The 26,693-nt window shown below is 42.3% G+C and overlaps 1 protein-coding gene across 5 annotated transcripts in view; it reads left to right on the top strand.

Moving 5' to 3' along the window:
- DNAJC6 (DnaJ heat shock protein family (Hsp40) member C6) overlaps positions 1-26,693 on the top strand; it is an 86,003-nt gene that overhangs the window by 2,650 nt on the left and 56,660 nt on the right. For 3 of the 5 annotated variants that reach the window (XM_030573416.1, XM_030573414.1, XM_030573413.1), the window contains exon 1: positions 21,369-21,675. The exons of 1 other annotated variant lie outside the window; for it this stretch is intronic. In XM_030573416.1, the coding sequence (XP_030429276.1) occupies positions 21,456-21,675 (220 nt within the window). In that variant the 5' untranslated portion in view covers positions 21,369-21,455. Of the gene's footprint in view, positions 1-21,368; positions 21,676-26,693 lie in introns of those variants that run through there. One more of the 5 variants, XM_030573417.1, reaches the window with a different exon arrangement.

Raw genomic sequence — 26,693 nt, 5'->3', positions numbered from 1 at the left:
TGGCTGCATGTTTTATTATAATTTGAATTTCTGCCAAAAATAAATATATTTTTCCTGTGGAAAATTTAGATTTTTTTTTTCTGTTTTAAAACACTTTGCACAATATTTTTTTCCCCAAACAGCTCTATTCCCAAGTCCCAGTCCAATGCCATAAGCAGACCGTCCTTCCCTGTAAGGAACCCTGGAGGTGTGCCAATAATATAGGTAGAAATTATTTTTTAAAATAGAAATGTCACTTACTTTAATTCAGAAAGTCCACAGTTACCATTCTTGGAGCTGTGGGGACCTTAAAAATATGTCCCCTACAGTAGGCACCATTAACAATTCATTCACCACTCCACACTGAGTACCACAGCATCTTTTCATTTAAGTTACTGCAGGGCCTGTGGAGGTGAAAGTTATGATTTTAATGGCAGAGCATTATCTCACTGCTGGGTAGAGTTCATCTGACTCTGACACCAACAAATTGCAACAGAGGGAATTCCCTAAGTGACCTTACCCTCTGACTCCAGTCCAGGAGAGTTGTGTTTCAACTCTTGGCCTCCCTGTTAATATGTGTATGTGGCTGTGACTCCTTGAACATGTGCTGGAGATTTAGCAATATCCTGGAGATGACACAGAAGTGGGAGGGAACTGTTTGAGGCCAAATACGTTTGTTTAACTAGAACTTTCGAAAACCTCCTGCTGGTTCCTGTTTTGCTATTAGCTAAGACAGAGTTACATGACCTTATCGGAAAAGACACACCTCAGATGATGGTAACTAATGTTGCTGAAATTTTAAGGCAAGGTCACTTTTAAAGCATATAGGAAATCAGGTAATGTGGTATATAGGGCAAGAGACCATCTTTTTTACACCCTGATCCCATAGGATTTCCTGTAGTTGAAAAAATTAAGCATGTGCATAAATATTTGCAGGATTGGGACTTTAAATGATTATGAACATAGAGTTTGAATCTAAAGACTGTCTCAGATAGCTGTGTGAACTAGGCCCCTCAAAGTTAACTTTCAGGATTGATCTAATTAAATGTCTCGCATCCCAACTGGCAGCAAAGAAACAGAAGTATATTTATCTCGAGAACTGGATTTTCTGAGGGATTCAAGCCTTTTACTCAGCCCTGTTCTTCACCATATCAGTCAACTCTCAGGGAAAGGCAAAGTCAAATCCCGTGGCTCAACAAAATTTTCATTGATTCACTTAACTAGGTGTGAAAGGCAAACGTGACTTCATATCTTTGTGAGAAGTGAATCCCTTCTGCTGGACAAAGCCTACTTTCATTTAAATGGTCTTGATGTTCTTTTAGTGTACAACATCCAAATACATCTCAGGAATGCAAGCTAAGACAGGTCACAGGGCAGACTCCAAATCTTTGTAATCCACAAAAGGATCATTTAAATACTGAGTGAGCTCAGTGCTGAACAAAACAGAGGATGATGTAGGTCCTGGTTTTCATTTACACTAAGGCAGGGGTGGGCAAACTACAGCCCGTGAGCCAGATCCGGCTTGCCAGCCGTTTTAATCTGGCCCTTGATCTCCTGCAGGGGACTGGGTTCTGGTTCTTGCCCAGCTCCGGCGTTCCAGCTAGGGAGCAGGGTCAAGGGCCGCTCCCAGAACCAGCAGCATAGCCCCATTCTGGCACCTATGCGTAGGGGCAGCCAGGGGGCTCCAATCTCGGTGTTTCCCCCGCCCTAAGCGCAACCACTGCAGCTCTCATTGGCCAGGAACTGTATCCAATGGGAGCTGCAGGGGTGGTGCCTGTGGACAGGCGAAACGAAGCAAGGACATGTTGCTGCTTCTGGGAGCCGCTTGAGATAAGCGCTGCCTGGAGCCTGCACCCCCTGCGCTCTTCCTGTGCCCAGCCCCCTGCCCCAGCCCTGATTCCCCCTCCCACCCTCTGAACCCCTCGATCCGAGCCTGGTTCACCTTCCTGCACCCCAAACCCCTCATCCCCAGCCTCACCCCAGAGTCTGCACCCGAAACCAGCATCCTCACCCCCTCCTGCATCCCAGCCCCAATGTTGTGAGCATTCATGGCCTGCCATATAATTTCTATTCCCAGATGTGGTCCTTGGGCCAAAATGTTTGCCCAGCCCTCACTGAGGTCTCTGTACTCCACTTTGGCAGTATAAAGGGGCCTCTAAGTGTGCACGAATGACATTTACACCTATCTGAATGTCCTTTACACTACCACAGGGGGATAAAGGGGCCTCAGAGTACATCTGCACTGCAAATGAACGTATGATTGTAGTGCAGGTAGGTATTAGCTTTAATCTAGCTACACTGGTAACGGTGATAGTGAGAAAGAGGCAGAGTGGGCTTCAGGGCCGGCTCCAGCTTTTTTGCCGACCCAAGTGGTGAAACAAGGGGGGGCAGAAATAAATAAAGCTGCAATTGGTGGCACTTTGGCAGCAGCTCTACCGCGCTGCTTCATTCTTCGGCGACAATTCGACGGCGGGTCCTTTGCTCCAAGAGGGACTCTCTGCCGAATTGCCACCAAAGACCCTTTCCATTGGCTGCCCCAAGCACTTGCTTCCTTCTCTGGTGCCTGGAGCAGGCCCTGGTGGACTTCAGAGTGGACTACTACCTACTCCAGTATGAGTTCACTGAGAACTCTGGATATGTATTTGGATTGCTGACCCATGCCGGGATCAATGCTACTACAGTTACCTGTGCTAGCTAAACTAAAACTAGCACCAGTGTGCCTACCTGCTCTACAGATCTAACTTCATGAAGGTTCATCTTGCGATGCCAAAAGTTGTTCCCATTCCAATGAGCGAAAATGTTTCTTCAGTGGATTTGCACAAGTTATTCTTCCACAACTACATGCTACTGTGTATTTTGACAGCAACAGATTGGGAGAGGGCGCAACCCAAACAGTAGCAGAGGGGTGGACAGGTGAATAACTACTTTGGAGGTAGTGGAGAGAGGAGTAACAATTTTGAGCTGCAAAATTCCATCCACTAGAGCAGATGCATGGGCTGTCTATGAGTGCTGCAGATTTGGGGTAGGGGCCATCTTTGTTCTGTGTTTGTACAGCATGTTGCACAAGGGGGCCCTGGGCGCTGCCGCAGTAAGCAATGGGATCCTATAAGGGAGCAGAGAACCTTTAATGAAGAAAACAGTGATAGGGTGGGTTACTACAGATGGCAAGCCTTGAAATGTTTGGTCCAGCTACAGTCACACCATTGCTCATGGGCCAGACTTCACTTGTGAACCTGTTAAAGGAAAACTGTCAGTTTTGAAATCATATTGAGGGGAATCCATGAAATGTTCTTACTTGCATTAGCATTTAAGGCCCCACAGTCCTGTAAGCTGATCCTGTCTCTGGAGGACCCAGGCACCTGCACCGAGCCTCACTGAAATCAGTTACCAGAGGAGTAGCTGTGTTAGTCTCTAGCCACAAAACCAACAAGGAGTCCGGTGGCACCTTAAAGACTAACAGATTTATTTGGGCATAAGATTTTGTGGGTAAAAAACCCACTTCTTGTGGAAAAAGTGGGGGGTTTTACCCACAAAAGCTTATGCCCAAATAAATCTGTTAGTCATTAAGGTGCCACCGGACTCCTCTTTGTTTTACTGAAATCAGTGAGGCTTCATGTAGGCACAGGGATCCACCTTCACAGATAATCCCCCAGGATTAGCACCTCAGCCTGTGAAAACAGAACTATTTACAAAGGAATTTTAAAGTTTTGCTTTGCTCTTTTTACTGCGAATGCAGATTGTTTCCTTTGCATTTCACTCAGGTTGGAAAATGAAAATAGACTAGTCCGTTTGACTTTGATTTTCCTTTTCTATGGCACTGCAGCGAAGGGGGTTTTATAAACCCTGCAGGGAAACATTTAAAACCAATAAAATGAAAACAACCCATTTCACTGAAATAGGTATTTTAAAAAGCAATGGAAGCTTCTGACCGTTAGGTTTTCCAAACCCTTGATTTCACATAACCTAAACATGGAGCCTAAGTTGATTTGAAGATGCCCCTTTGAATGTGGCCTGCATACTGGAGGGAGCATCAGTGGCTCTAAGAACTTGCTTCTTCCCCACCACTGGGAATTTAAAAAACATAAGGAATATAAACAGCTTATCCACATGTGTTCCTTCCCTGTATGAAGCAAAAGGGAGAGAGTGGAAAGAGAGATGGAACAAAAGGTGGGAGAAGGAAAGTGTCAGGAGAAAGACAAAGCGGAGGAAAAGGAAATTTTACCAAGAAAGATGTAGCCTGGTATGTGTGTATAAGTACATTTGTAGCACAACTAGTGGATTCATTGCCATTGCCTTCCAGCCCTGTTGCTGGTTACTACTTCTACTTTTGTGGGTTTGCCTTTTTTTCTAACGCTCCTAGTCGTGTTGTCGCCTCTTCCTTGCTCTGTGTCTTTCTTTGGAGGTAAAGGAAATGTGCTTCTTGGGACATTCCCTATTGGACTTTCTGACAAACCCATCTAATCATTTCTGGTCTATTGCTGAATATTATCAGGTAACATCACCATTTGGGACAGTTCTGCAAGGTCAACTGAGTAAATGAGTCAAGGAAGCTGATGAAATGAAGGGGTAAGGAGGGACCCTCTCTTTGCCCCCTCATGTACAACTTTGCATAGTTATTGCAGACTGAGATGCAGTGCGGTTCAGTGGGTAGGACACCAGATTGGGAGTCAGAAGACCTGGGTTGTGTTACCAGCTCTGCCACTGACCTGCTGTGCAACCGTAGGCAAGTCACTTCAACTCTTTATGCGTCTATGTTCCCTTTGACTCCGTGTCTGTTTCAGGGGAAGTCTTTGGGGGCATGGACTGTCTCTTTCTCTGCGTTTTATAGTGCCTAGCACTATGAGGTCCTGATCTCATCTGAGGCCTCTTGGTACCACCTCACCATACAAATAATGATAGGCTAGATTGCAATATGGGTTAATATCAGCAACTGCCAGGGTGGTAGGATATAAAACTTGATGGAATAATAATCTGATACATTTGTCTACATTTTCATTAAAACATTTTATAGACTAAGAGTTTTTCTCTTTGACTTCATCACAGCTAGTGGGGCGCAGATGGCCTGATTTCTTTTCACACGTACTGAGTAATAAAGCCAATGAGACCTGAAAGTTCCTAACACCTCTAAAATCAGGTCATGAGGATTTTTGGACACACAGTGCTGACTGCATCAAATGACATTTGAACAAATATGCTCAGGGATCTCAAATATATGCAAAAGGAAATCTATTAGGTTCTTGGTTTTTAAACTTTTCTTTAAAAAAGAAATTACTTTTTTTAAATAAACCCAATTTTTTTATTTATAAATATTTTTCTCTTAAATGAACCAAAACTCTGTTTCAGTAATATTTGTGCCCTAAACTGAACATTACAGCAGCAGGAATTGAAATTATCCAATGGTAAATCATTTGTTGATATTTCTAAAAGGCAGCTTGATGTTTTTAATCTTTATTTTAGCTAGTTGCACTATTTCATTGAGAATGATCCCTTTTAAAAAAAGAAATTCAAGTGCTGCAAAGTTATACTTTTTTGCAAAAACCGATTCCCAAATTCTTGCGTTGTTGTTGCTCTTCTAAGCACAACTGAAAAACCCTATAATGCAACATGCAGCTAGTATGTAAGACATTTACTTATAGACAAAATGGCTGATTAATCTTTGTGACTCACTGCTGCACAATACTGAGGCAAACAGCTGAGTAAGTTGAATGGGAATTTTCCAAAGCACTCCGCATTGACCTAATTCTGCTCCTGTTAAAATCAATGGTAAAACTCCCACTGACTTTAATGGGAACACAATTAGGCCAACGGCGAGTACTTCTAAAATTCTCATCCTTCACAAATCTAGTCGGATAGTTGGGGGTGCTTTAAAATATACATTTTTCAGATGTGTAAACAAGCACAAAGCGGTTAAGTGATGTGGCCAAGAAGCCACAGTCTGCAGAACAAAATGCGTATCTTCTAATTCTACATCTTGTACTTAGACCAGCAGGTCATACCTCCTCTCCAATGTTTTAACAAGATTAAAATACGACTACAACCTTTCAAAATTCAGACAAACAAAATCAATTAATGAGGTCTAATATCAAAACAAGGAAAGAAAGGGTTGGGGAGGAAGATTATAATAATTATGGGGCCAACACTGGTCATACTAGAAAACCTTGGAATGCTGAGAATTTTTTTTTAGCAGGAAATGAGGAAGGAAGCTCTGTCAAGGGGATAGATCTGCATATGGTAGAGCCTTCCATAGTGAAGGTAAGACTTAATGAAGGGTATTGTCTGAGGGCAGATAACAATTGAGACAAGGCTCAAGGAGGCCCATCCGGAAAGACAACTGGAAGAGTTTCAGATTCAGATGTATTGTTTTAAAGATTCTTAGTAGAGCTGGGCCAACTATTCAGAATGCGATTTTTGATTAAACTAGCCCTTTGCTCTTTTCCTGACTCATTCTTGTTCAGATGTAGATTTTTACAAACTTGTTCAAAATTATTTGACAGATAGTTTAGACAAACATTTCTGTCTGTAGATTACTTGTAAACTACTTGCCAAGAAAGGCTTAAGTGAGCAGCCTCCTAGCACAAACACCATAAATCACATGGGAATGAATCTGCTCCCTGACTGACTCACTCTCAAAACCACAAAATACTTTCAGGATAGCTGAATGAACACTTCTGGTGCAAGTATTTGAGTGAGTACAATTGCAAATGTGTTTGTGACTTTTTCTTTCGCTGAATATTCTTGCTAACCCAAGATCAGATACAAATGTTTGTGGAAAACTAATAAGAATAGTGACTTCATGGCTTAAATGTTTGTACATATTTTTGAGGTATTTGATCTGCTCCAATAAACATCAACAAGGCTTTTGAGATCCCCGTTTGTTTTATACTTTGCTACAGTAGCACTCCTGGCTTCATCTGACATGGGAAGACAAACGTTTAATGCATGAATTAAATGTCGTAATGTTCAAAGCAAATATGAAACATTTCTCACCTCTGCATTTACCTTTCACTAGAGATGGGTGAAACAGGAACAGCAAATCAATTTTTTTTGAATTTCAGCAGGAGGGGAACCAGGATTCAGATCACCAGCTCCTACCCTAGCCCTTATCATTTGGTACTAGATTGGAACCAAAAGAAAAAGGGACCTATTTTCCAGTGACAAACTTTCCAATACTTAAAATTTTCCTGAAAACACTATTCATGGACTAAGCCTGGGAGTAGTGTATCTGCATAAATATTATTGGACAATGTATAGCATCTCCCCAGTGATTAATGAAGCCTCTGAACACCACACGAAGGAGAGGCGTATCAGCCCTGATTTACAGATGAGGAAACTGAGCTACAGAGAAGTTAACTGAGTCACCCAGTGTCACACACACATTCTGTGTCAGAATCGGGAACAGAATCCAGATAGACTGACTCCTGTTCCTATACCTTAACCATGAGACTCTGCTTCTTCATATTATGTATGACTAAATATAGCTTCTACCACAAGAGTGTTAGGTGTCCATTCAGATAGGACGGTGCCTGTATCCATATTTTATCAGTTAGCTGCATGTCTGCAGGAGCATAAGTTAGTGTTGCAATCTCTTGGCATGACAGGGACCTCCCTCCATACAAAGTTCCTGTTTACCTCAATGAAGGTGTGGATTGGACATAAGAATTCTGGGTAAGGCTTCTAGGAGATATATATTGGAGACATCTGCAGCTGATCTAGAAGGCTGTATGCTCTCTAGAATCCACCTGTATCTGACTAGTTTGAAGGAAAGTTATCAAAGGCTAGCTCATGAGAGACTGCTAAAAATGCAGGCAGCTGCTGGAGCCTATGCTAGAGCTCCCACTGGTGGACTGGCACTGGTGATAGTGTAATAGTGACAATAGATTTGAATATAAAAGTAGACACTACTTACTGGTGCAGAGGGAACTGATGACAGAGGCCCATACAGTGTTAGAAGGAAGAAACAAGGACACTGTACAGCCATAATTCAGATCAGAATGTACTTGGTTTTGATGGTTTGGCTATGACCTGTAACATAACTTTAACATATACAATCTGTGTTTAATTTAACAATACAGTTTTTTTAATGGTACAGTAAACATCGTTTGGTAGAAATTACATTTTATGTAAAGCAGTTTGTTGTGGAAAGGCTCTATGGACTTCAGTGGTGATACACACTTCTACAGAAAATGTCTTCAAAATATACTTTGCAAACCCTTTCTGGAGTCAGCTACTGCACAGCAATCGCTGATTTCTTTCCCACGTACAAATGAGAGAGTGAGCGAGAAATGCTCTCTCTTCGGCAAATACAGCATAAAGGTGAAGTGCAGGCTGAAATTAACTAGAAACAACTTTTCAAATGAGAGGACTTACAGAAATAATTTTGTGCAGAGGTAAGGATAGTTTAATAGAAAAAAATCTAGGGAATATATGAGACGGCAAACTAGCGTGACAAGAGGGGAATGAAGGAGAAGGAAAGCAAAGAATAATAAAGGAGAAGCATGAAAACAGGAAAAAGTGGAAAACCATCACTTTTGTGGAGAGGAACATTCCAAATGGTACTGTAATAGGCAATCCTATTGTATTTCTTACAAGAGATGAACCAATAGATCTAAAGCTCCTTTACACTGATTTTATTACTAGCATTCGATTGTTATATCAGTATTCCACGTATATGGACAAAGGGATATAAACTGGTCACTAAGAAGTTTAGACTTGAAATTAGATGAAGGTTTCTAACCACCAGAGGAGTGAAGTTCTGGAACAGCCTCCCAAGGGGAGCAGTAGGGGGCAACAAACCTAAGTGGTTTCAAGACTGACCTTGATAAATTTATGGGGGGATGATATGATGACAGTCACAGATTGGCTACATGCCATTGTAGGCAGCTAGCAGTAAATATCTCCAATGGCTGGTGATGGAACACTAGATGGGGAGGGCTCTGAGTCACTACAGAGAAATCTTTCCCAGGTGTCTGGTTGGTGGGTTTTGCCCACATGCTCAAGGTCTAACTGATCACCATATTTGGGGTTGGGAAGGAATTTTCCCCCTGGTCAGATTGACAGTTACTCTGGGGATTTTTCGCCTTCCTCTGCAGCATGGGGCACGGGTCACTTGCAGGTTAAACTAGTGTAAATGATGGATTCTCTGTAACCTGAAGTTTTTCAACCACGATTTGAGGATTTCAGTAACTCAGCCAGAGATTAGGGGTCTAACAGGAGTAGGTGGGTGAGGTTCTGTGGCCTACAATGTGCAGGAGGTCATACTAGATGATCATGATGGTCCCTTCTGACCTTAAAGTTTGAGTCTGAGTATAATTGTAATTTAATTTATAGGCATGTGTTCTCAGTCTGTACATGTTGTTCTGATACAGTCTACCATTCAGGTATTTCCATAGTTTGATGGCAATTTTGTTACCCATAAAATGTCATAAATGGGCATAGCTCCTTGTACCAGAGAACTCATAATCTAAGGCCTTGGCCATGTGATCAGATCTTTGTGGGAGGGGGTCTCTACAGCCCACCGAAGTCCATAGAACTCTGCATAGGCCTAGGATCTGCCCACATTAAATGGTTTGCAGATTCGGGGCCTGAGTTTAGACAGAGTAAAATTTTCTAACACGCCTAATTGACTTTGGAGCCTAAGCCCCATTTTCAGGCAGGACTTGTCAACACAACTTAGGCACTTTTGAAAATGTTTCCGATAGTACAATGGATAAGGGTGACATGAATGTGGGTTAGGTAGAGCTGACCAGGAATTTTCCAGTGAAACATTTGTTGGAAAATGCCATGTAAACCAACAGTTTGATTTCAACAATCTTCTGCCAAACACAGGCAGCTTTCTACTAGAAACCTGCCTGGTTTCCTCCCACCTCACTTGCTAGGTTGCTGGTGAGCCTGGACTGCCAGAGTCCGCAGCCTCTGGCAGCTGCAGACTGTCTTAGGGCTAGGGCTTCCAGCTTCCTGCTATGCAGCTAAGAGCCTGGGAGTCCTAGCACAAGCCATCAAATAATAATTCAAATAGAGGCACATCTTACTACTACCACAAAGGGCTACATAATATGCAGGTGATGGAGCTCAAGTCCCGTGCAGCAGCGGTACAGCTCTGAGATGGGTGCATATAAAATATGTGCTATTCCAGCATTCACATAGGGCCTTGAGAAACGGAATTGATGTGCATGAGTGGAACTAATATGTCCAGTTGGGAGGTTTTAATTTTATTTTTAAATAAAAAAAAAACCAAAATAGTATTTTCTAGTGTTCAAGGGGCATCCAACTGTTCGTCTAACAATGCAGTTATCTACAGTGCTAAATTATAGCTGAAGAAGAAAATTGTCATACTTTTTTATATATATTTTTTAAAGGGTGTAAAAAAATGATTGCTTCAGTAATGACCACTACTAGAGACAGAGTTTTTGAAATAGTCTGAAAGAGAATGTAAACCCAGTCTTGGACTCTAATTCTGTAAGGTATCAAGAACTGGCAGCCAGTGTCTCAGCAGATTGGACCTTTAACATGTAAATGATGCAGTGCAGATACCAAAGAGATGAATGGAGTATTAGAGTAAAAAGGTTAGATTAGGTAGCCTTATTAATGCTAGCAAGGATTCTTCTAGCTTTCCAAAAATTATGAATCTTAACTATGCTAAATTCTTGCAGTCTAACTACACTAAACATCAAAATAACAAAATGGGAATCGAAGGAATACAATCCCTCACTATCTAATATGTATTAGCTACTATGCTATAGATTCTAAGTACCTTAAACATTTAACGAGGGGAAAGCTATTTTTGCGACTCTCCTCTTACATTTATTAAACTAAGTATTTTCACTAAGGGGAGTTCTTTTCCTTGGAGGATGGCACAGATCTTACATGCTTAAAACCACTAGACTATAATAACTGCATGATGCATGGGATGGGTTGCCAGATTAAGGGCATCATCCAGCAAACCTTTACTCATGTGGGTAAGTCCCATTGAGTTCAGTGTGACTTCTTGTTTGAGCTGGGACTTCTCATTGAATAAGCATTTCCAGGGATGAATTCCAAGTACAGCCACTGTGCACTTCAGAATCTCAAAATTTGAGTCACAGGTATCCAAGAGCAGAATTGCTGTAAGGATTCTACCTTTTGACATCTGCCTTCTACATTCTTTGCTCTCCTGGGCCTTGCCTCTTAATGCTGCAGACACTAATTCCTTTAGTGGTTTGGGTAACCCTTGGGCTGCAGCAGTTTGCCATAAATAGGGCTGCTTTAATGACCACCAATTTGCTTATTCCCTTTTTGCTCATATGTCCTCAAATAAAAAATGCTGTGACACAAGAAATCCATGGAAAGAGCCTCATTAGGCCTCATTGACTGAAACTGAAATGGGATTAGTAGCTGGAGCCACTTCAGATGCTGAAAGAAAAATCTGAATGTACTTTAATGAGCTTCATTCACAGGGCATTTGATAGAAATATGTGCTATCTGTTGGAATAACCAGAGAGGGTCATATCAATGAAAACCTGAGGACACATAATATGGAAAAACTGCATTCTTTGTATAGACTACATTCCACAAAACACAGGTATATTAAACATCAGTGTAAATCCAGCCTCATTTGGTACCTGATCCAGTGCCCCCTGAAGTGAGTGGAAAGGTTTTTGCTTTGGATGAGGCTGTCAGGATCGGATTCTTCTCCAATCACAGGGAGTTTTTCTATTGACTTCAGTGGGAGCAGGATGCCCCTTAATGCATAGAACAACATTTGGTGACTAGTCCAAAATGTTTTGAAATATGTGAATATTTCAACAGTGCCCCCAAAAGTTCACTAACTTGGTTTAACTAGGGTAAAACAGAATAATGAATAAAATATACTTTTCAAAGGAATTGAATGTAGTAATCAAAGCAACAATTAGTTCATGAGGCAAAACTATTTTCCTTAAATTACACACCTTTCGTTCAACTATCTTTTTTCTAAATATAAAATTTAGTCACAAACTTCAACCATAAATTTTTGTAGCTAGGGTGAAGCTGGCTTTGTTCTGATTCCCAGTTCCTATTGCATGTGTATTATTATTCTGAACTACATTGTTGAAAGAAACAAAAACATATCTTAAACAGCATTTAGAGCCAATTTAATTAACTAATTGAGAATACAAATGAGTTACACTTTCAGGAAAACTTTCTTGTACATTACAGAATAGACTAATAAAAGGGAATGACTATCCTATGTAAATACTATATTGATACATGCAATTTTTTGTATATTTAAAGGGGATAAAGTCCAGTGAAATAGTCAGATATGAAATTAGCTAGCTTTATTTAGAGTTGCCATAGACTTGAATCAGTTCTCCTCAGGCATCACTCACAGCCCTCACCTCTATAAGATCTGGTCTATGCTGGGGCGGGGAATTGATCTAAGTTATGCAACTTCAGCTACATGAATAACATACCTGAGGTCAATGTACTTAGATCGACTTGCCGTGGTGTCTTCACCACGGTGAGTCTGCTGCTGCTCCGCCGTTGACTCCGCCTGCACTTCTCGTGGCGGTGGAATACAGGAATCGATGGGAGAGCACTTGGGGTTTGATTTATCATGTCTAGACTAGACACAATAAATTGACCCCCACTGGATCGATCGTTGCCTGCCAATCCAGCGAATAGTGTAGACATACCATAACAGGACCATGAACTCTTTCAGAAAACACTCCAAAAATTGAATTTGGTGTTTTTGAATAAAGAAAACAGAAATAAATCCACTTTGATTGTACAGACTTTCACAATCATTCAGGATTTACCAGCTGCCTAATGTGAGGTGTGTCTCTCAGCATTGCATGAATCCAAACAAATACACGAGTTTTGCTCTACTGGATATTCAGATTGGTTTCTTGTTAACGTATTTCTCACATGACGCATATTGGCAAGATTTGCTCTCTGCATTTTACTTCATACAGTATTTTAACACAATATAATGAAGGGGCAGATCTTATACAAACCTACCGCAGAAATAGTTTTGATTTTCATTCCAAATTACATACCTTTGGATATGGTGTCCTTTATAACATATCTTTGGAGATGGTGTCCTTTATTTTATCACTTTCAAACTTATGTGTTCTCCTGCATAGATGCATCTGTGGCCTAGAATCTTCTCTGCTCAGCAATATAGCATTTGAGGAGTTATATAATCAATAGTATATGACGAGTTATGATTGTACCAGCTGCCCACTCTCCTGGAGTGTTAAGCATAAGGTTGAAAGCCAAGTGTCTTTAATACCTCAGATTGTGGGAATTGCAATAGAGTTTCATCTTGGCATTACTGCTTTCATGACTACTGCTTTAGAGGAAAACACAATTTGTTTTAATTTATTTTGCTATGTCCAAATAGTGATGAAACAACAAGAAGGGCAGGATGTGGGGAGGCCCACATGTAAAGCAATAACATTGCTTGGTTGCTTTGGCAGGCTGTGCATGCTTCATGGTGGCTAAGCTTTTTAGATCACTACAAATGGAAATGACTAAAACACGAACTACCTTGGGTGCTTAAAATATAAATGCAGAGTAACATTTGACTATTGTATTGTTCAAGGACAATCCTCTGTGTTATACAGTGAGCAATCCACCTACACAAATGTCTAAAAATAAATTGGGCAGAGCAAACAGAAGACAGGCTAGTAATTAATGATAAAAATCAAACATTTCAAGTTGACACCACCCGTTCTAACCTAGTCTGGGCTGGCGATCTCTGCATCTAGATACTCACATAGGCTTCAGCACTGTAGTCAGTATCTGAGCACCTCACAATCATTAATGGATTATATTCAGGCAACACCCTTGTGAAGTAGGGAAATGTACCCATTTTTTACAGATAGGGAAGAGAGATTAAGTGATTTGCCCAGGGTCACACCAGAAGTCTGTATCTGAACCAAGAACTGAACACAGGTCTTCTGAGTCCCAGGGCTTCTACAAACCAGCACTTATGTTGGTATAACCTTGTCAAGGTTTTTTCCCCCACTTTGAACTTTAGGGTACAAAAAGTGGGGACCTGCATGAACACTGTTAAGCTTAATAACTAGCTTAAATCTGGTACGCTGCCACCAGCCAGAATTTAGTGTCTGGCACACTTTCTGTTCCCCCAAAACCTTCCCTAGGGAACCCAGACCCAAACCCCTTAGGTCTTAAAACAAGGAAAAATTAACGATCCCCCTCCTTTCCCCCCAGACTTTCCCCTCCCTGGGTTGCCTTGAGAGGCTTCACACCGATCCAAACTCCTTGGATCTTAAAACAAGGAGGAATTAACCATCCACCCTCTTTTTCCCCCACCAATTCCTGGTGAGTTCAGACTCAATTCCTTGGATTTTTTTCTTTCTTTAATTAAAAGCTATCTCTGTAAAATCAGGATGGAAAATGCTTTACAGGGTACTCAGATTCATATAGACTAGAGGGACCGCCCCCACAGCCTTAGATTCAAAGTTACAGCAAACAGAGGTAAAAATCCTTCCAGCAAAAAGACACATTTACAAGTTGAGAAAACAAACATAAGACTAATCCGCCTTGCCTGGTTACTACTTACAATTTTGAAACATGAAAGACTGATTCAGAAAGATTTGGAGAACCTGGAATGATGTCCCGTCCCCCTCAGTCCCGAGAGCGAACAATGAACCAAACAAAAAGCACAAACAAAGACTTCCTACCACCAAGATTTGAAAGTATCTTGTCCCCCTATTGGTCCTCTGGTCAGGTGTTAGCCAGGTTTACTGAGCTTCTTAACCCTTTACAGGGCAAAGAGACATTAACCCTTAACCATCTGTTTATGACAAACCTGTATTGCTCAGGGATGTAAAAAAGCCACCCCCAAGTCATGTAAATTACATCGAACTAAGCACCGGAGTTTATAGCGCTATGTCAGTGGGAGAGCTTCTCCCATTGACATAGCTACCACCACTCGCAGAAGTGGATTTATTTTGCTGATGGGAGAGCTCTCTGCTGTTGGCACAGAGTGTCTGCACTAGCAGCACTACAGTGGCACAGCTGCAGTGATTCTAGTGTAGTCTGGCCCCAGTCCAGCATACCAACACTAGGCCATCCTTCCTATCCTGCATAGGTCTCATCAGATGGGTTCTTGGTCTGTATGAAATCAGTTTGGGTCATCCAATCCACATCACAAAATCCACCATCACAGTAGGCATGAACTAGCCATTTGTTTGGCAGCCTCAGCACAGAAGGACCTGCATTATGGTAACCCTAAAACTGGGCTAAAGCACATATTCAGGACAGTGGCACTGTCAACACGAAGAGAGTAAACTCAGGGATTTGGGATTTCATGGTCCAGGGCTATCAAATAAGCATCTTCTACAAACAAAACAAACTCTCCTAAAATATATTTGGGAGTGGAGAGGAAGGGAAGAGGGAGAGAGCCAACATTTAAACAAATTATTTTTGTCTCTGAAAACATCTGCTTGCTCTGAAAACATCTGCTCAATGTGCAGTGGCAGTCAAAAAAGCGAACAGAATGTTGGGAATCATTAAGAAAGGGATAGATAATAAGACACAAAATATCATATTGTTGCTATATAAATCCATGGTATGCCCACATCTTGAATACTCTGTGCAGATGTGGTCACCCCATCTCAAAAATGATAGATTGGATTTGGAAAAGGTTCAGAAAAGGGCAACAAAAATTATTAGGGGTATGGAACAGAAGCCATATGAGGAGAGATTAGTAAGACTGGGACTTTTCAGCTTGGAAAAGAGATGACTAAGGGAGGATACAATAGGTCTATAAAATCATGACTGGTGTGGAGAAAGTAAATAAGGAAGTGTTATTTATTCCTTCTCGGAGCACAAGCACTAGGGGACACCAAATGAAATGAATAGGCAGCAGCGTTTAAAACAAACAAAAGGAAGTATTTTTTCCACACAATGCATAGTCAACCTGTGGAACTCCTGCCAGAGGGTGTTGTGAAGGCCAAGACTATAACAGGGTTCAAAAAAGAACTAGATAAGTTCACAGAGACGGGGTGGCCCTAGACTAGCTGCTAGCAACAGGTGCCCCAGGCAGGACCAGCGCTAGAGTTTTTCGTGTCCTAGGCGCATGGCCATTTCGCCGCCCTGCGTGCCACTCCCGCGGCTCTGGTGGAGCTGCCGCAGCCATTTCTGCAGAGGGTCTGTTGGTCCGCGGCTCTGGTGGAGCTGCCGCAGCCATTTCTGCGGAGGGTCCGTTGGTCCACGGCTCCGGTGGAGCTGCCAAAGCCGTGCCTGCGGGAGGTCCACTGGAGCCACGTGGGACCAGCGGACCGTCCGCAGGCATGCCTGCGGCAGCTCCAACGGAGCCACGGACCCACAGACCCTCTGCAGGCATGACTGCGGCAGGTCCACCAGAGCAGCCTGCCGCCCCCCCGCCAAAATGCCACCCCCCGAAAATTCTGGCGCCCTAGGCAATTGCCTAGTTTGCCTCAATGGAAGCGCTGGCCCTGGCCCCAGGCAAACCATGCAACCAGCACCCCCATCTCTAAGTCCTAAGGGCAGATCTAGGCTGAGGTTTTTGATAAACTGGGAAACATTTTTCTCCTTTTTTCCTTTTAATGTTTTTTAAGGGTTTTTTTTAATAAACAGAGGCTTAATTATTTGGTTTGTTCATCTGTCCATCTGTCGAACCAATGTTTCTGAGATCAGATAAAACAGAGACATGAAATTTTCAGAATAGATTTGTATATGACAACTGGATGATATTTCAGTCTGAAAATGCATTAAAATGTTAATTATTTTTATTATTACAAATCCAAAATCATCCATTACATTATCCTGCTTTAACTGCCATTACCACCACATCCAATATAGAAAGAAATAAGAAAACTCTTCAATGAACTTTAACCTGTATTTACAAAACACTCCTAATAAAAAACACTGTGCTCTTAAAACGTTACTTTTTCTTGCTTTAAGTTTTGAAAATTCAATCACTAGCTCTTTTAGATCCAGTTTTCCACCTATTTCATGCGCTACTGACATTGTGGCAAGTCCAACAAGTCTCTCTTGTACCACTGTTGAACGCAGATATGTTTTTATCAATTTTCAGTTTGAGAAGCTATGTTCCCCATTAGCTATGGAAACTGGCAAAGTTAAAAGAATATGTAGAGCTATAAAAATGCTTGGAAAACTGTGAGTTTATTTTCACAAACAAACAAACTTCAGTACTTCTTCAGGAGTGGAATGTTTCTTAAGTTTCTTGAAAAAGCCCGAAGCTCACTACGCAAATCTGTAGCATCAATGTCTTTTGAGTTTTCATAAGTCAATGCCAACTCCAGTTTTATACAAAATTCTCTTATCTTTTTTGCTGTTTTCTCTTGCAAGCTGTGGATATCAAACACGGACTCTAGCTGCTGCGTCTGTTGAAATCTTTCGTCAACTGAGTGAACAGCAGTATCAAGGACTGCGAAGTAGAAATTCACTTTGAACCTTTGTTTTGGGTTCTGAATAGGTGTGTCTCATCCTTCAGAAGAAAACTGCTGTTTCTTTTGCCCAGTGCAAACTGGCTCTGGTTCAAATTCTGTTGGAAAGTCTATTTCTTCAGCAAGCTCGAGAGAATCTACCAGCGTTCTTTCGAACCCTTCATCACTTCTGAATGCCTCCAGAATATTTTTAGTTTGCTGCAGTTTTGAATAGCAGAATGTATGTTCAAGTTCTTTTCCTGAAGCTGCTTACTAGTGAGGTTAATCTTGAAAAGGATATTATACCACAAAAGGAGTGAAGTCACAAAATTGAACTTGGAAAGGCCATTTGCAAGAGCTTCTGCATCTTAATGTGCCATATTGCCAGATGATTCAGTAAAGATAGTATCAGAAATTTCAATTATGGCATCATAAATGTTTCCAGGTTCATAGTAAAGCGGCTTCAAAGCATCATTTGTTCAACATGACACACATCTGGTATACAGTCCAGTATTATTGAAAAGTATTTTGCAGAATGGACAGCTTCTACAATTTTCTTTTTAATGACATTTGCTAGGATTTGAATCAGTTCATTCTGCATATTTTTTCCTACAAAATGAACCTGTGTTTCCTACAAAATGAACCTGTGATCAGTTATTTTACATAGATGCTACTTCATGACTGGATCAAACAAAGCTAGGTATTCAACAAATTTTAAAAAGCTTCCATTACCTGGAGTGTATAATTTTTCATTTCTACAGCGGCCATGGAATGCTACATTTTGCCCACCGAGAACTCTCACTAAAGCAATCAGATGCTCTAATTTTCTTCATCGATAGTTTTTCCTTTTTTCCAATTGTAATTCAAGGTTATTTCCAGTTTTGAAAACATTCCAAATGTTCTATACTTCTTTCATATGAAGAGAGAACTGAAGATACGTTTTTCCATCCTTTGAACCATTTTCAATAAGTGATGTACGAATTGCTTGATTTCTAAACAAGTCGCAGCAAAAGCAAAAACACAGAGTCCTTCAGCACTGAATATTGTAACCAGTTTTGATGAATTTCTTCCTCATTAATGAGTTTCCTCTTGTAATGCTGAGCAGAGAATTTTCTTTTATTCCCGTCCTTAGGTAAGGGAAATTCATGAACTTGTTCAGGTCCATGTTCCACGAGACTTTGTTGCACACTGTCATCGCATTTGGGCCATGAAGCTGGGTCCCCATACTGTAACTTGTTTGTAACTTCCTCACCCTTTCTTCCTTCTACTTCATTTACTTCAATTTCTGCATGTGTTTCTGAAGGTGAATAAATTTTCTCCACTTCCATATGAGATGCTGTGAGCAGTTTCATCTAGAAGTAAGTTTCCATCATCTTGAGTTTCCAAACTGCTTTTTTGTGGATGTGGACCTCATTTCGAAGTAATATACCTTCATCTTGATGTTCCAAACTGCTTCCTTGCAGATGTGAGCTAACCTCCTCTCCAAGTAAAATTCCTTCATCTATATACTGTGAACTGCTTCCATCTTTATTTGGATTAAAGAGAAGATATTTCACGAAGGATCCCTGCTGTTTTGCTTGGTCCCTTTCCTTCTCAGCCTTTTGTTTATTATACTAACTTCTGAGGGTTTTCTTTTTCCTCTTTCTGCCATGGGGCATTTGAATATTGTTTTGTACTGTGCTTCCGACTGCAAGCATTATAGCATTAAGGATGGCTGACGCACCCACCACATTGGCGATTTAAACCACATTGCAGTCATCCCAACATGTCTTTTCACTGCTTAAAGTTTCAATGATTAGTAACCTACACTAACTCACCTATTAAAACAGTTAGTTACAGCGTTTACATGGAAACAAAATGACCTTTTTTGATGTTATAATCCATCACCAGTTGTTTGGAAAGTAATCCCCTTCCTCACCGTTACCCGTTTGGAGCGTGACGAAATCACTTTCATAGTCTATTAAGCGTTAACACTATTACTTTTCTTTTATGGACCTTACTTATTACATGTGAATCAGTTATAACAAATAAAAGTTCATAATTATACAGCCTGATAATAACGCTAAGGTTTAATAATGCTTAAAGATATTCACTTTCTGGATTTATAATGCTGAAAGGCATTATTCTTTGGCACCAAGAAACACAATTGTTCGCAATATTCACTCAATTCTTAACCATCTACCTGTGACGAGTGTTAAAATGACCGTTTGACATATATCAACTTGTGATATCTCCACTCTAAATGAATTTCCGGCTATGCGACCTGGATGTATATTCGAGTTAGGTGTCACTAACATTGCAGCTCTTGCTGCTGGCAGATGTGTTTCATTGTGGCTGAGTTATTGCTTATCAACATTGCGGAGTGGGTCATCTTGACCCTATGTTGCAAATTGACATTTTTTTTTCACTAAAATATTATTTATTTTTGCACTAAATAAAAGATTTGACATATTAAATTATCAGAAATGTAGAGAAATGAATTATAATTCATATTCCCTCCGTACATGCACGGGAATTGAAATAATGATATCCTTGTTGTTTTATTTGTATTTTTATCTTTTTAATTTTTGTTTCATTTTATTTTTTTCATTTGATTTCTTTTCCCTCGAATTTGGTGCCTCATTTAACTTGGCGCCCTAGACGATTGCCTAGTTCGTCTATATGGATGGGCCGCCCCTGTATGGAAGATAGGTCCATCAATGGCAGGGAGGATGTCCCTAGCCTCTGTTTGCCAGAAGCTGGGAATGGGCGACAGGGTCACTTGATGATCTGATGATCACTTGATGACAGGATCACTTGATGATTACCTGTTCTGTTCTTTCCTCTGGGGCACCTGGCATTGGCCACTGTCGGTAGACAGGATACTGGGCTTGATGGACCTTTGGTTTGATCCAGTATGGCCGTTTTTATGTCTCTACCACTATCAATTTAGTCTAAGCCTTATGGCAAGAAAAGTGGCATTGACAGAATTGGCTAGTGTAATTTGTTTGTGGGGGTTTGGTCTAAGTGTCCTGGCAGTGCCAGTGACTGCAGTTTGTCTGTGGTTTTACAGTCCTTGACATGGTTAGGTGAATTATAGCTCTGAAGCAGAGAGACTTTCTCCGTTTTCTTTTAAACTCCTTGACTGCTAAGAGAAAATTGGGTTCAGAATGAAGAGCAGAGAAGACATGAGTCACTAATACATAGGGTGTATGTGCAGGGTGCTGTATGTAGATAGTACATAGGGTGTATGTGCAGGGTGTGTACGGAGATAGTACATAGGGCGTATGTGCAGGCTGTGTACGTAGATAGTACATAGGCTGTATGTAGATAGTACATAGGGCGTATGTGCAGGCTGTGTACTAGATAGTACATAGGGTATATGTGCAGGGTGCTGTATGTAGATAGTACATAGGGTGTATGTGCAGGGTGTGTACGTAGATAGTACATAGGGTGTATGTGCAGGGTGCTGTGTACTAGATAGTACATAGGGTGTATGTGCAGGGTGCTGTATGTAGATAGTACACAGGGTGTATGTAGATAATATATATATGGGGGGATGTTACACGTGAGACAGAATTTTCAAGCCGAGGCCGTGAGCACTCTGGCCCTAAGACTGAAATCAGCCCCCCTGAAACCCTTTTAAAAGGGGGGGGAGGGGAGCTTAAGAGGCTTTTTTAGCCTTAGGCTGAGCCAGGCCTCCATTAGGCCTTTTCACCCCCCCTGCTGAGCGGCCCATCCACTCCGCTGCCCTGCGCGCCCCTCCCCTCCCTGTCGGTGCCGCGAGAGGCAGGGCGCGGGCCGGGCCCGACGCCCCCGGATCGCTTCCGGGCCCGAGCTCCAGGCGGGCGCTGGCTCCAGGCCAGGGGAGCCGAGCCCGCGAGCCCCCAGCGCTGGGCTGTGGCGGCCGCCGGGGAGCGCTGTGCTCAGGCCGCGCCGGTGCAGTCCCTGCGCCGAGCCGGGGAGCGGAGCCGGCGGCCCACGCCCAGCACGCAGGGCCCTGCTCGGGCTGCTCCTGGCGGCCCCTCTGCCCCGGGGGAAGGCGAGGCGCGTGCGATTTCCCGCCCCTGCCGGCGCAGCCTCCCCCGCTCGGACTCGCCCATGAGCCTGCTCGGGAGCTACCGCAAAAAGCCCAGCAATGACGGGTACGAATCTTTGCAGCTGGTGGAGAGCAACGGTGACTTCTGCGGGGGCAGCAAGGAGCGAGCCGGCGGCAGCAAGCAAGGGGTGATCCCGGCCGTGCTGGCCGCAGCCCGGAGCCCGGCCCGACAGCAGCCGCAGCATCTGGACGGCAGCAGCAGCAGCACCATGGACAGCTCAGGTAAGGGGCCTCCTTTCTCCCGCTTCCCGCCCCAAGGGCTGGCCGGGGAGCGGGGTGGGGATCGTGTTACAGACCCACCTTCCTGCTCCTCGCTGGGGCTGACTGCCCCAGCCAGGCGCTGGCAAGGGGGGGCTGGCTGTGATCTTCACCCTGGGAGAGGACACCTGAGATGGCAGGGACCGGTCCTGCAAATTTAAAGAGCTATTCATTACTAGCCAATGAATAAACACAACGCGGGTGCTGCTGCTGTGGCTTGCTAATGGACGCAGGGGCTGCTGGGGCTGATGTATTGTTCCTGTGTGGGAGGAGTTGCTGACACTTCTTATGGCAGGACATTTTTGAAACCATAGCAAGAAATTGTACGTTCGTCTGAACGCAATCTGTGCATTTCCCAGGCATGGTAAATCTTTTGAATGAGCATGGTTAGGAGAGTAGGAGGGAGTTCATTATCTAAATGAGAAATGCATTGTGCTGTTGTGCAGCTAAATATACTGAATAGGAAACAACTATCCTGAAGATGCTGATGCTATGTTGAACAGAAATCCTTTGTCCGGGCTAACAGCTTTCATAAGAGTAGTAACCTAGGTGGTTTGGCTGGTGTTCAGGTCATTCAAAGATTCAATGCAATTTCAGAGAGCTGGAAATCAGAAACACTGCTTGATAGTGTAAAATTAAAGGCAAATGACTGTCATTGCAACTGATTTCTTTGTAATTTCCCCCAAAGAGAAGAAAAGTTGTTGTGAAACTGTGGTAAATGGGAATCAATAAAAGGGGGAGAAATCCTGAATACTCTATTGATTTCTTTTGAAGTCATTTGGGAATCATTTTGTTGTAAAAACAACTGGTAGAATTAAATCAGATAAGTTTTGATGCATGCTGCATGAACGTGTGTGTGTGTGTGTGTGTGTGTGTGTGTGTGTTAAATCTTGTAGTGGAGGGACCAGATGGCCCATGAGATTGGTAATAGGATGTAGCGTCCTTCACCTCTAGGTCACATATTCAAATTTGCCTGAGTCACTAGTGATTTGAACATACATACTTGATAATGGCCTTTCAATGTCTGCAGAAATGAATTGATTTCAGTCCAGTTCCTAGTGGGCCATTTGGTCACATCACAATTACTACCCAGAGTCTTTTCAGAGAATTTTAGAGTGGAATACGTATATTGAGTAGTTGCAGAAGTACCCTTTTTGAGCTCTATGGGTCCAATCTGATGTCTAAGCACCCTTAGAGGATGATATAGGAAAGTTTGCACTAGCACAGTCTCCTTGAATACTTATTCTTTGGATGGGGAAGTTCAATCCCAAGGCACACCTGTCAAACTAAGTCTGATACTCTACAAGTAATGAAAAGAATTCAGTGTTAAAATATATTAAAATTTCTTCCTTGAGGAAAAGAGTTCATGGCGTAAGAAGTACCATATGAAGAAATAGTTACGTTTACGAACATGTGGGGAAAGTTCAGGTTAAGTAGGGTTTTTGCAAATGAATCATGTCTTTCTGGTTTATAACTGCCTCTTGCTCTGAGAGAACATAGAAATCTACTTTAAGTTGATAGTGTGATGTTGGTGCTAGATTTGCTTGCTTGACTCAGTATGTCAGCTGATGCTTATTCATAGTAGGTTGCTAAGTTCTAGCTGTCTGGGTTCTCATATCTAGGCACCCATCCAAGACACTTGGAGGCTATGGTCTACTCCATAGACTATCGGGGATGGAAGGGACCTCAGGAGGTCATCTAGTCCAATCCCCTGCTCAGAGTAGGATCAATCCTCAGACAGATTTTTGCCCCAGATCCCTAAATAGCCACCTCAAGGACTGAACTCACAACCCTGGGTTTAGCAGGCCAATGCTCAAACCACTAAGCTATCCCTCTCCTATATACTTTATTTTTGACATATTATTAAAGCAACTGGTCTTGGAGTTGATTAGAATAATAGAAATAGAAGAACTAAGTGTGGCAGATGATAATATTTATATCTAGCTAGGTCTGGCAAATAGTGTATAGTAAATGTCAAATGGTGACCGTTGCTTAATGTTTGCTTGTACGTTACTTGAGTGTTCTTGCAATTGCTCTGCTATTTGTTCAATTTTCATTATTTCCTCCCTGGGTAAAAACAAGTGTTCATGGTGGTGTTTACATAGTATTTTTCTATATAGAGGTATTCATGCAATTTTCAGCCATATCAAAAGTTCTACTGCTAAATATCAAAAGTCCCTGTGTGGTTAACTGTATAACTCCCACTATGAACTTCTAGAATTTGCATGCACAAAAGACATTGAATGATGAAGGGCTGTTTCCAGGACTTTTCCAACACTTCTTCATTACGCTTATGTTATATTTGATTTTAATGGTTGAGAAATCTTACTAGCCTATTTCACTTCTTTCCGCTAGTCAGCAGTTCTCACTGGGGGTATCTTTTGCTGTTGTTACTCTGCTCAGGCCTTCTGGGCAGGTCTGTTTGCCCACCTCTCCCCATGCTCTGCCGAGTTCCTGCCCCTTTGAATGAGGTGTCTGCTCACCTCATCCCCAGTGAGTTCCCCACCAACACCACAAAGGAGTCTCGGGGGAAAAACTGCAGCGAGGAACCAGCCAGACACTTCATCTTTTGGGGAATGGACCTTTGGACATTCAGAGAACTTTCTACAGGTTTCACTGGACTTTCTCTGCCCTGTGCTGATTGATATGCTGTGTACTCCAGCTCTCTACCTCTCCTACAGTCTCTTCACTGCAGCTTTATTCCACACCTGCCTCTCTTGTCCTCTTTTTATCTGTCCTGTCCCTCTCTCACCCTTCCTTCCCCCACCCCCATTTAGATGATCCCCCCCGATCTAAACCCCCATCCCTCCCAACAAATCATAGAACATGCAATTTGGTGCTATCACATTGTTAACTTTGCTCGGGTGTTATACCTCTTCCCCCATCTTGTGTCCGTCTTGTCTAGTTAGATTGTAAGTGCTTCAGGGCAAGAATAATCTAGTACTCTGTACAGCACCTTGCACATTAGGACTCCATTCTTGGTTGGCCCTTGAGCACTGCTGTAATTAGCATGATTAATAATATCCATTTGATGAATTTCAGAGGTACTGCAAGCAACTGTGTGTCTAGACAGTGCAACAACAATAGGCCTTGGCTACACTGGCGCTTTACAGTGCTGCAACTTTCTTGCTCAGGGGTGTGAAAAAAACACCCCCCTGAGCGCTGCAAGATACAGCGCTGTAAAGCCTCAGTGTAATCAGTGCTGCAGTGCTGCAAGCGCGGCTCCCAGTTCTGCAAGCTAAACCCCGTCAGGATGTGGAGTATGTGCAGCGCTGGGAGAGCTCTCTCCCAGCGCTGGCGCTGCGACCACACTGGCACTTCAGAGCGCTGCCGCGGCAGTGCTTTGAAGTTTCAAGTGGAGCCAGACCCTCTGTTTATATGCTCTTGAAATTGGCTTATGAGATTTCTTGATGGTGATTTGTCTCTGCTAAAAGTGAGACCATTTTTGGATGGATAGAGTATTCTCAGCAAGATCAGGAATACTGGATCAACTATGATATTCTACTTAAAACTTGATGTCCATTTCTTCCACTTGGTCTTCCCAATTAAACTTTTTATGCTTACAAATGAGATTTTTTTATCAGTTGTAGTCTACAGTAAATACATACATATATAATTTAGCTAATCTGCAGAATAAAACAAGTTTTAAGAGCTGAAACTACCTCTCAGGTGTGCATGTGGTTCCCGTTGACTTCCACTGGGGAGTTCTTCATGAATGTAAGGACATAATTTGGTTTTAAAGGTGTACAAATGTGGATGGGTGGGTGGGTGAAATTAGCTAGTCCTACAAGACAAAGACAGTAAATTTAACCTAGTAAAATGTGTTATCATATGGAGCACGCAGCAAAAGTGTCAAGATAATCTTTCTTGATAATCTGTATAAAACTTCCAGTTGTGATGTGCAGTGTCAGTGTCAGAACAGGCCAGTGTAGCCGACAGCCAATCCCAGACACCTAAATGCTGCAAGAAGTGATGTTGGTGATTCAGTGAGTAGTACTTTTCTCTCTAAACCAGTGCCTTATCATGGTGTCAAGAAAAATTGTTCTGTGCTTTTTTTTTTTTTTTTGGATGAGAGAAAGTGATTCCTGATTTATTTTTTATATCAATTACGTATTGTATATTCAGAATATACAATATATAATCCATGATGGGGTCTTCTGGCCAGATTATAACTCATTTACTTTCTACCGACATGACTTTCCCCTGGCTTTTCAACAGGATACAATATTCTTCACTTCCCGTGTTAAATTATGTTTAGTGTTAGTGTTGGTATGCTGGTTCTGGAATAGTTGCCATATTTCTATCATGGAGTTGACTGTATTTGGGTGGTGGGAAAAGTGCTCCCTTGATGTAGCTTTAAGTTGTCAAGCATCTTGGGACTGTTCAGAATACAAGATGCCAAGAATGCAATGTCTTGGCATGTTTGGCTGAGACACTTGTTACTGCACCTCCGTCCTGCATGTCTTTTGCATGCAGTGAAAGATTGGGGACCCGATACTTCACTGCATCACGTCACTTCTGCACTAGTGGAACTCCACCGAAGAACCATTCTGTAAAACTGGAGTAACAGCGGGGAATCAGGCCCCTCACTTCTTTGCTGTATCAGTACATTTGAAAGAAGTTTCCAGAGTCAAACAGTAACCCCTCCTATTAAGCCAGACTTACACCAGTGGCTGAGGAGAAATCGTTGCTGCTCTCCTGCAGGTGTTCCAAGGGCAGCTTTAAAATCTGTCTGGAGCTCCATAGGAGTCTCATTGATGGAGGCTTAATGAGCACATTTTCCAGTTGACCTACTCTGGATCCCTCATAGGCAAGCAATACCCAGTTTGGGGGCTGCACTCACTGGGCCTGGGCACTCAGGAGAGCAGGTGTTACTGGTAGCCTGTCCCACCTGCACTCCTGGTGCACTAGGGTGCTGGAGTTTGGGTTCCTCTGGCCTTGAAGTGAATTGGACCCATAGTTTTGATGCTGTTATGTTGCTG

Source organism: Gopherus evgoodei, chromosome 8, assembly GCF_007399415.2.
Source record: "Gopherus evgoodei ecotype Sinaloan lineage chromosome 8, rGopEvg1_v1.p, whole genome shotgun sequence".
Lineage (NCBI taxonomy): Eukaryota > Metazoa > Chordata > Testudines > Testudinidae > Gopherus > Gopherus evgoodei.
Note: the sequence above shows the minus strand (reverse complement) of the source record. Positions and strands in the feature narration are given on the sequence as shown.